Source organism: Myotis yumanensis, unplaced genomic scaffold (assembly GCF_028538775.1).
Source record: "Myotis yumanensis isolate MYYU_CA2020_CCGP unplaced genomic scaffold, mMyoYum1.0.hap1 SCAF_9, whole genome shotgun sequence".
Lineage (NCBI taxonomy): Eukaryota > Metazoa > Chordata > Mammalia > Chiroptera > Vespertilionidae > Myotis > Myotis yumanensis.
Window position 1 is genome coordinate 82284553 of NW_027223760.1, and position 9514 is coordinate 82294066.

The 9514-nt window shown below is 45.5% G+C and overlaps 1 protein-coding gene across 2 annotated transcripts; it reads right to left on the bottom strand.

The window, feature by feature from the left end:
- Positions 1-1857: 1857 nt before the first annotated feature.
- On the bottom strand, positions 1858-9514 carry LOC139017047 (histone lysine acetyltransferase CREBBP-like). Of its 2 annotated transcripts, XM_070425226.1 has the most exons (6): positions 9339-9514; positions 6635-6737; positions 6240-6323; positions 5029-5146; positions 4107-4256; positions 1858-2204 (listed from the first exon to the last, which is right to left on the bottom strand). In XM_070425226.1, the coding sequence occupies exons 3-5, from the start codon at positions 6314-6316 to the stop codon at positions 4146-4148; spliced, it is 306 nt and encodes a 101-aa protein (XP_070281327.1). In that variant the 5' UTR covers positions 6317-6323; positions 6635-6737; positions 9339-9514; the 3' UTR covers positions 1858-2204; positions 4107-4145. The 2 variants fall into 2 exon arrangements, with proteins under 2 accessions (XP_070281327.1, XP_070281328.1); XM_070425227.1 differs by lacking the exon at positions 6635-6737.

Here is a 9514-nt window from a genome sequence, read left to right on the forward strand (position 1 = left end):
TCGCCTCATCTAGGCTGGCCAGGCACCCAAGCGGGACCCCCCCCCCCGGATCCAGAACACCCTTCAGGGCAAACCAGCCGGCCCCCACCCATGCACGAGGCCTCTATCCTATATAGTAAAAGGGTAATATGCCTCCCAGCACTGGGATCAGTGGAGCAGCGAGGCCTCCCAGCACCGGGATCAGCAGAGCAGTGAGGCCTCCCAGCACCGGGATCAGTGGAGCAGTGAGGCCTCCTGGCTCTTGGAGCAGCGTGACAGGGGGCAGCGCCCAAACCCCCTGATTACCCTGCGCCTCTGTGTGTGATGGGGGTGGGGCCACAACCTCCCTATCTGCCCTGCTGTTCGTGACAGGTAAAGGCGCCCCAACCCCCTGATGGGCCCTGCTCTGTGCCTGATGGGGGGAGCTCCCCAACTCCCTGATCGGCCCTGCTGTGTGTGTGACAGGGTGCAGCCCCCCAATCCCCCCATGGGCCATGCTCTGTGTGTGACAGGGTGGAGCCCCAACCCCCTGATGGGCCCTGCTGTGTGTGTGACAGGGTGCAGCCCCCCAATCCCCCCATGGGCCATGCTCTGTGTGTGACAGGGTGGAGCCCCAACCCCCTGATGGGCCCTGCTCTGTGAGTGACAGGGGGCAGCGCCCCAACCCCCTGATCGGCCCTGCTCTGTGGGTGACGGGGCAGCGCCCCAACCTGCCATCGACCATGACTTGAGTGTGACAGGGGGCGGCACCCCAACCCCCCAATTGGCTCTACCCTGAGTGTGACTGAGGGTGGCATCACAACCTCCTGATCGGCCCTGCTCTGTGCACGACAGGGGGTAGCTCCCCAACCCCCTGATCGGCCCTGTTCTGTGTGTGACAGGGTGCGGAGCCCCAACCCCCCTGATGGGCCCTGCTCTGTGCGTGACAGGGGGCAGCACCCCAACCCCCCGATCGGCCGGTTCTGTTATGTGACAGGGGTGGCACCACAACCCCCTGATATGCCCTGCTCTGTGCATGACAGGGGGTGGCGCCGCAACCTCCCCATTGACCCTGCCTTGAGTGTGACAGGGGGCGGTGCCCCAACCCCCCAATCGGCCCCACCCTGAGCGTGACTGAGGGTGGCATCGCAACCTCCTGATCCGCCCTGCTCTGTGCATGACAGGGGCCGACGCCCCAACTCCCCAGTCTGCCCTGCTCTGAGCCCGACCAGGGGCTGCACCTAGGGATTGGGCGTGCCCTCTGCCACCCGGGAGCAGGCCTAAGCCAGCAGGTCGTTATTTCCCGAGGGGTCCCAGACTGTGAGAGGGCACAAGTGGGGCTGAGGGACACCCCCCCTTCCCCACCTCAAGTGCACAAATTTTTGTGCACCGGGCCTCTAGTATCATATATAAAAATAAACTCAAAATGGATTAAAGACTTAAATGTTATACCTGAAACCATAAAAGTCCTAGAAGAAAACATAGGCAGTATACTCTTCGCCATAGATCTTAGCAATATCTTTTTGGATATATCTTCTCGAGCAAAGGGATACAAAAGAAAAAATAAGAAAAAACAAGTAATTCAATTTAAAAATGGGAAGAGAACCTGAGTAGCCATTTCTCTAAGGAGGACATACAGATGGCCAATAGACGTGAAAAGATGCTCCACAACACTAATTGCCAGGAAAATGCACACTAAAACCACAGTGAGATACCACTTCATACCTGTCAGATGGCTTCCATCAAGAAATCAACAAATAACAAGTATTGGTGAGGATGTGGAGAAAAGGGAACCATTGTACATTGTTGGAAGGATTATACATTAGTGTAGTCACTATGAGAAACAGTGTGGAGCTTCCTCAAAAAAAAAAAAAAATTAAAAATAGAGCTACCATCTGATCCAGCAATTCCACTTCTGGGTATTTATTTGAAGAAATTATAAACACTAATTCTAAAAAGTATATGCTCCTGTATGTTCCCTGCAGAATTATTTATAAGAACTAAGATATGGAGCCAGGAGTTGGGGTAGGAGTCTGCCCGGAAGACGACACAGGAGTCGATGGCGGAGTGGGTGCTGCTGGCGGGGGAGGAGTCATCACAGGTGCTGTTGGATGCTGTAGAGGTGGCAGGCCAGGGGCTGTGGAAGCAGGAGGTGGTGTCTGGTGCAAAGGAGATGGTGTCACTGGTGGACAAGGCAGCTGGGACCCAAGCATGTTCAGAGGGTTAGGAAGAGCAGCACCAGGCACCTGTCCCCAACAGAGGAAACAGTATGTTAACATCATGCTCCCTACTTGGAAATGTGGCAACCACTTTGAAGAATTTAAATGTGTGAAAATCTAATCATGGTTTCTGGAAGAGGTCTACTGGTCACTGAGTTTCAGGAGCATGTTCCATGTGCAAAATCTATCCAGCTGTACACTTATAATGTGTACTTTCCAATAAAGTTACAGGGGGCAGGACAAAATGAGGAGATGAGGGTAGAAAGTCAGGTAAACCACAAAAAAATAAGGCTGGGGAAGCACTGATCAGTACGGCAGGGCCCCGATCAAAAAGCACCAAAGTGACTAAGGAGACGAGGCTACATCGGGAAGATGTTCCCACCAACTATGGAAGAGGTTAACTAAGGCCAGGGCACCAATCCGAGTTAACCTCTCACTGACGCCTGCTGGAGCATGTGGCTTCCGTTTTCTCTCCTGCAGGAAGCCCATTCTCACCCCGACCCCCACCTCCACTCCCACCCCGGCCTCCTAGCTCTTCAGCTGGGTTTATATTTATTGTTAGAATCTGGGATAAGACTCAAAATATGGTTTTAATTTTGCAAACAAGTTAAGTGTTTAGAAAGCATCCCAAGGTGGCAAGCTCTCAGCCTTCTCTGTACAGATGAGAAAACCCCATTCCATTTCCGCAGTACCTTTGCTGTCTGGGGCTGCCCGTTGTTCGCAGAAAGGTCACACCATGAAAGACACTTCACTAGCTGCTCAGTGTCTCCAGACCACAGCCTCTCCATCTTTGTAATGTCCTACAATCCTCTGTAAACTCTTTCCTTTATATTATCAGTTTACCTACCATGTCTTTTTCAATATGCAGTAAGATGACTGCAAACTCAAAAAATGACCTTTTCTCCCCTCCCACACTACTTTACTAACAGCAGAGCCAAGCCTTGCTTTAGAATCTTGGGTGATGTCACCACTTTACCTCACAACCTGTAAAAACACCTTACTGTTCAAGTCTCAATTAGTAAAAGGTTTGAAATGTCCCTCATCCCCAAACTCCCAAACTAAAACGATGGCTTCAACCAAGCAAAAACTAGTGAATTTCAACCTGACAAAGAACCTTTAAAAGTTGCTGAGACCAGCTGCCAGCACCCCAGCCTGAGGCAGACTCTATGAGTGTAAATCCTGCTGGCCAGGCTTGACCACCTGCACTCACAGGGCCCAGAGCAGCTACTGCACTTTCTCCACCTCGCCTCCCATGCTGCTCTGCTCACTTGCTGCCCCAGGGCTGGCCTGATGCTCTCCTTTCACACATTCAGAAATGTTTCCTTCCCCCACCTACAATGTTTTGTGAGACTCTTCCTAAAAGTAATGACCTCTCTTGAGTCCAAATACAACTGATACTCATACGGCCTGTGGAAATGAATTCTGCTCATCAACAATAAGGAATGTAAGGAAAAAGAAGCGCTATGAAGAAATAAAGAGGAAGAGAGGAAAAAAGAAACAGTGCACTTTAGGCTGTTGAATGGTAAACAGAAATCTGATTCACAGCAATAGTTAAACACGGTGAGAAACCTGCATGCGATTCACTGGCAGGGGCAGGGGCCCATCTATAATGGAGGGGGAAAAGTTATTTAAAATAATCCTTGATTGAGGAATAAGGAATGTATCTTGAGTACTTCAAACTTAAAGAAAAAACCAGTCAACAGGTCCCAAAGCACTGGACATTCGATGCTTGCAAACCCTTTAAAGGACCTCTCCACCAGAGACTCAATGTCTAAACACAGGCCAATGTACAAGGTCATGACCACTACCAGTCTCCAAAATATGGGCTTCCTGAGAACATAATTCTCTATACTTAGAAACACACCCCAAATACAGAAGGAAAAACAAGCAAACAGATGAAGGGCTGATAGAAGGAAATGAAGTCCTTACCTGGAGGTCTCACAGGTGTGACTGTGGTCTCCCAGGAGGCTACGCCCCGCGGGCTCGGAAGGCTTGTTTGTGCAAACGGGACCTCCGTTTTTCTTCTAGTTCTTTTTGTATCTCATAGATTTTCTTTCTTAATAAGCGATAGTATTCATCCTGAAGAGCAATAACATTAGGCAGTCAAAACTATAAAAAAAGATCTGGTTTGTATGTTCTAAAAAATTAATGAACTTTTTTATTAAGTACACTAACAAAGTAAGTGTTCAACACTCCTAACTAAAAAACCAAAGGCCAAAATTCTTGTTGAACTAGTTACATTACAAGATTTAATAGACAGTAGGTACTAAATGCATGTTACTTTTCTTGCCACAGGTGAACCTCTCGGCTAGTCACTGGTGCTGGCAATAACATAGTATAAGCATAACAAACAGCGCCCACACGGACATGGACATGGCGTCCATGGATAAAATGCAGTTTTGTATACCTCACTTACCTGTAGTGGTGGATACTACAGTAAACACAGAGAGCTGTGCAGGGACCTAATTTTTTTTTCCTTTTTCTTTTTTCAGAGAGGAAGGGAGAGGGAGAGAGAGAAAGAAACACCAATGATGAGAGAATCACTGATCAGCCTGCCTCCTACAGGCCTCATACTGGGGATTGAGCCTGCAACCCAGGTATGTGCCCTAACAGGGACCTTCTGGTCCATAGGTCGATGCTCAATCACTGAGCCACACCAAGCAGATGGGACCTAATTTCTTATCTGCTAAGTCTCTCTGGTCAGGCTCCTCAAGGTGATGGACTTACCCAACTAACATATCCCCATTTCCAGACAAGCCAGCCAGACAGATGCAGTTACCACAGATACTACAGGTATGTGCCAGACAGATACCACAGGTATATGCAGGCTGGAATAAGTAAGGCAACCTACCCGGCTATTGGCAGACTCATACACGTCCCCTTCTACTTTCTTAGCGTAGGCCACTAGGTTCTCCATGCGGCGATCCTTCAGGGCTGCAGGGTCAGGTGTTGGGAAGATGGCTTGGATGCTAGGAGGACAACATATTCTATCAACCCACTTTCAATACATTAGTATCTTGCCACTTTATGTGTGACATGGAAAGAGAAGCTTATCTACCTACAGGGGTGATACACTGTTGAGAGAAATCCCAAATCTCTCTTGCCTAGAATATGAGCACACAAATGAAGTCATTCTCTAGAGACAATACTAACCTGTTGATTTATCTAAAAGTCCAAAACAATATTTTGCTATTAGCAATAAATGCTAGGTCATCTCAAGAATAATACAATTTTTTAAAAAATATTTTTTATTGATTTTAGAGAAGAAGGGAGAGGAAGACAGAGATAGAAAAATCAATGATGATAGAGAATCATTGATGGGCTGCCCCGTACATACCCCACACTGGAGACCAAGCCCACACCCCAGGCATATACTCTGACCGAGAATTGAACAGCAACCTCCTGGTTCATGGGTTGACGCTCAACCACTGAGCTACACCAGCGGGGCAAGAATAGTATGATTTTGAATTCCTACTTTTAAACTATTTATTACAAATTTTTTAAAAATTAAAATAATGAAGAAAACTCCAAGAGAATCATTGGTTAACTTCACCTTCAATTTAATTTAGCTTGCGAAAGTTCACTATTAACTCTGCACCTTCACTGACTATATATATGATGGTACTGTCATGCAATCTGTATTCACTAGGCCCAAATTCCCCCAATTCTCAGGGGTCTCCAGAAACATAATCTTGAGCCATAAATTAGCTTCTGAGCTAATCCCAAACCGCTCATGTATCCCAGAGCTCAGAGTACATATCTAGCTGCACTGGGAGTGTTGGCCTCTGTGACATGGCTTACAGTTCATGCTCCTCTACGGGGTAGAGCTATGAATGCTCTGATGCCCTCACTGGGCATGCAGGGTCTGGGATTCTCTGGCCTGCCAGCAGTGTCTGTGATTCCCTAAAAAGGATGCGAGTCCCTTTAGCTGCTAGGGTACTATCACCTGGAACCACTTAAGAATTAAATCAGATCCTGATAATAAAGTGCAAAACTGTCACAATGCTATCAGCCACAAAATGTTTCTGTCACATGCGAATAATGGGTGAGGTGGGTACATACAGGTTATGCACTAGGCGCCTCCGCATGTTCCGGGTGACAGGAACGCCAGCAATGTTTCCAGAATTTGAGCCGTTCATCGTTGGGCTATGGGAAGAACAAGAACTTCAGCCATCTATGAAAGTGACTCAAATGTGCTTCATCTGAGTGAGGCCTTCAACCATATGAGACTTAAAAAGTTTAAGTTAGGAGAGCCAAGTGGTGAATGGACAACAAAATAGAAACCATGTTTTATCTATTATCTGCTCTACATTTATAATTAAAAGAAAAAGAGCATGCCTCCACCCAAACTATTTTCTCTGCCTCACATTTAGAAAGAATTATGGTGTTTTGTGTGAGTCCCAGCCCACGTTTACGTGTGACTATCACACAGGAGCCAACTGACTCATGGGTCTTACTTTGTGGCCCCAAGGGAAGTTGGAAGAGCTGATTCTGAAATCAAGTTTGGTGGCTGCTGATCTGTTGTTATTCCTCCTGCTGGAATGTTAATTGGGTTATTTCCTTTAAAAACAGAAAAGCAATCAAATCCTAAATTATAATATACACTTAAGGGTTCAAGTCACTATATGAATAAGCAATTCTTAATGAATATAATAACCGACACTATGACAGGAACTCTGCAAGTTATATTTTCAATAATGGTGATTGACTTCTAATACAAGTTCAGTTGCAGACTCCTTCCCACTGTATCATATAATTAAAATAAGACAGTTTTATGGAGGCTGGATGGTATCATAAGTAACTATTAGGTAGTGGAAAAAACCAGAAATGATCCATTTTAGTTTTAGATTTTGATCCTGGCTTTATTTTTTTTATTTTTTTTTATTTTTTCGCTTAAAGTATTACAAAGGGTATTACATAAGTGTCCTTTCCCCCCCCCCCCCCCCCCCCGCCCTTGACAAGCCCCTGCCCTCCCTTACCCCCCAGTGTCTTATGTCCATTAGTTATGGTTATATGGGTGCATACAAGTCCTTCGGTTGATCTCTTAATCCCCTCTCTCCTCCCCCCCAACCCTCCCTGGCCTTCCCACTACAGTTTGACAATCAGTTTGAGGCAGCTCTGCCTCTGTATCTATTATTGTTCAAAAGTTTGTAATGGTCTTTATTATCCATGAATGAGTGAGATCATGTGGTATTTTTCCTTCATTGACTGGCTTGTTTCACTTAGCATAATGCTCTCCAGTTCCATCCATGCTGTTGCAAATGGTAGGAGTCCCTTCTTTTTAACAGCAGCATAGTATTCCATCGTGTAGATGTACCACAGTTTTCTAATCCATTCATCTACTGATGGGCACTTAGGCTGTTTCCAGATCTTAGCTATGGTGAATTGTGCTGCTATGAACATCTGGGTACATATATCCTTTCTGATTGGTGTTTCTGGTTTCTTGGGATATATTCCTAGTAGTGGGATCACAGGGTCAAATGGGAGTTCCATTTCCAATTTTTTGAGGAACCTCCATACTGCCTTCCATAGTGGCTGCACCAGTCTGCATTCCCACCAGCAGTGCACAAGTGTTCCTTTTTCTCCACATCCTCTCCAGCACTTGTCGTTTGTTGATTTGTTGATGATGGCCATTCTGACAGGTGTGAGATGGTACCTCATTGTTGTTTTGATTTGCATCTCTCGGATGATTAGTGACTTTGAGCATGTTTTCATATGTCTCTTGGCTTTCTGAATGTCCTCTTTTGAAAGGTGTCTATTTAGATCCTTTGCCCATTTTTTGATTGGACTGTTTATCTTCTTTTTGTTAAGTTGTATGAGTTCCCTATAAATTTTGGAGATTAAGCCCTTATCAGATATGACGTTGGCAAATATGTTTTCCCACGAGGTGGGTTTTCTTGTTGTTTTGTTGATGGTTTCTTTTGCTGTGCAGAAGCTTTTTATTTTGATGTAGTCCCATTTGTTCAGTTTCTCTTTAGTTTCAACTGCCCTAGGGGCTGTATCAGTGAAGAAATTGTTTTGGCATATGTCTGAGATTTTGTTGCCTTTGTATTCTTCTAGAATTTTTATGGTTTCCTGTCGTACATTTAAGTCCTTTATCCATTTTGAGTTTATTCTTGTGTATGGTGTAAGTTGGTGGTCTAGTTTCATTTTCTTGCATATATCTGTCCAATTTTCCCAACACCATTTATTGAAGAGACTATCTTGGCTCCATTGTATGTTCATGCCTCCTTTGTCAAAAATTAATTGAGCATATTGGTTCGGGCTAATTTCTGGACTCTCTATTCTATTCCACTGATCTATATGTCTGTTCTTGTGGATCCTGGCTTTATTAATATCAGGCCCTAAACAATTAAACTGACTTGTCACATATGTGTCATCTATTTCTTTTGAATATCAGAAACTAAAACCATAGATACTAAGTGTAGGTGAAAAGCATAAAAGGTCAATTTGTCTACAGTATTCATCTCATAGGATAAAAGAAGTTAACAGTCTTATCCCAAATTAAACCATCAATAGGAATGGAATTAGTAATTAAAAAGGTAAAATCAGGTGATAAAAAAATAATAAAATAGGTTCTTAATTAAAAGGTGAAAAAAGAATTAAAATAAAACAAAATAAAATAAAAATGTGCAGTAGTGAAGGTGCTTCAGATCTTCTACTCTTCTTTCTGTGACGCCTCAGTCCTGCCAGGCACTGAGGAGAGTGTTGGATTTCCCGGCGATACACGGTCCCTCCGTGCTGTAAACCACAGTCCTGATTCTAAGGCAGGTTGTATTTGTTTACCAGACTGCCTTTATTTGTCTTTACAGAAGAGTCAGTTCGTACTTCTGAGGCTATAAGTCCTCTATATCAGTAGGGTTTATTTTCTCTGTGGTTTGGGAAGTCCTTTGCCCAGACTGGTTCTTTCATCGATACTCCGCTCCACCCTCCACCCCCGCTCTGTTTCCCAGGCTCCCCAAAAAGAACTTTCCCCCAAGCCTCTGCAAATGCCCCCAACTGGGGAATCCCATGCGCTGGGTTTAACAATCAAACGCAGGGACCTAAGGGGAACGGTAACAACAAGAGCCTGATACGTTGTGTGGATCCGAAAGCCTCCACCTTCCAGGTCTGTGCGCAGTCTCCAAGCCCACTCGCCCCTGGCACCACGCGAAGTCTTACCTTTCGTGAGAAGCAGTGCTCGTCTGAGTTCCCGCCGTCAGTCGCGCTGCTTGAGATTGTTATGCCCAGATTTCAGGATCCAGCCGAGTCCGATGCAAAAGCAGAGTCTTTCTTATTACAAACCCGGGGCTGGCTCCCCTACCCGCCTTACTGACACAGCAGCCGGAAGCGGACAG

Excerpts from the sequence above, each read along its gene's own strand:
- LOC139017047 (XM_070425227.1), bottom strand. The coding sequence starts at position 6,316 with ATGAACGGCTCAAATTCTGGAAACATTGCTGGCGTTCCTGTCACCCGG. Across the intron at positions 5,147-6,239 it reads AGGCGCCTAGTGCATAACCT|CATCCAAGCCATCTTCCCAA; the intron begins GTATGTACCCAC and ends TTGTCCTCCTAG. Across the intron at positions 4,257-5,028 it reads ATGAGTCTGCCAATAGCCGG|GATGAATACTATCGCTTATT; the intron begins GTAGGTTGCCTT and ends ATTGCTCTTCAG.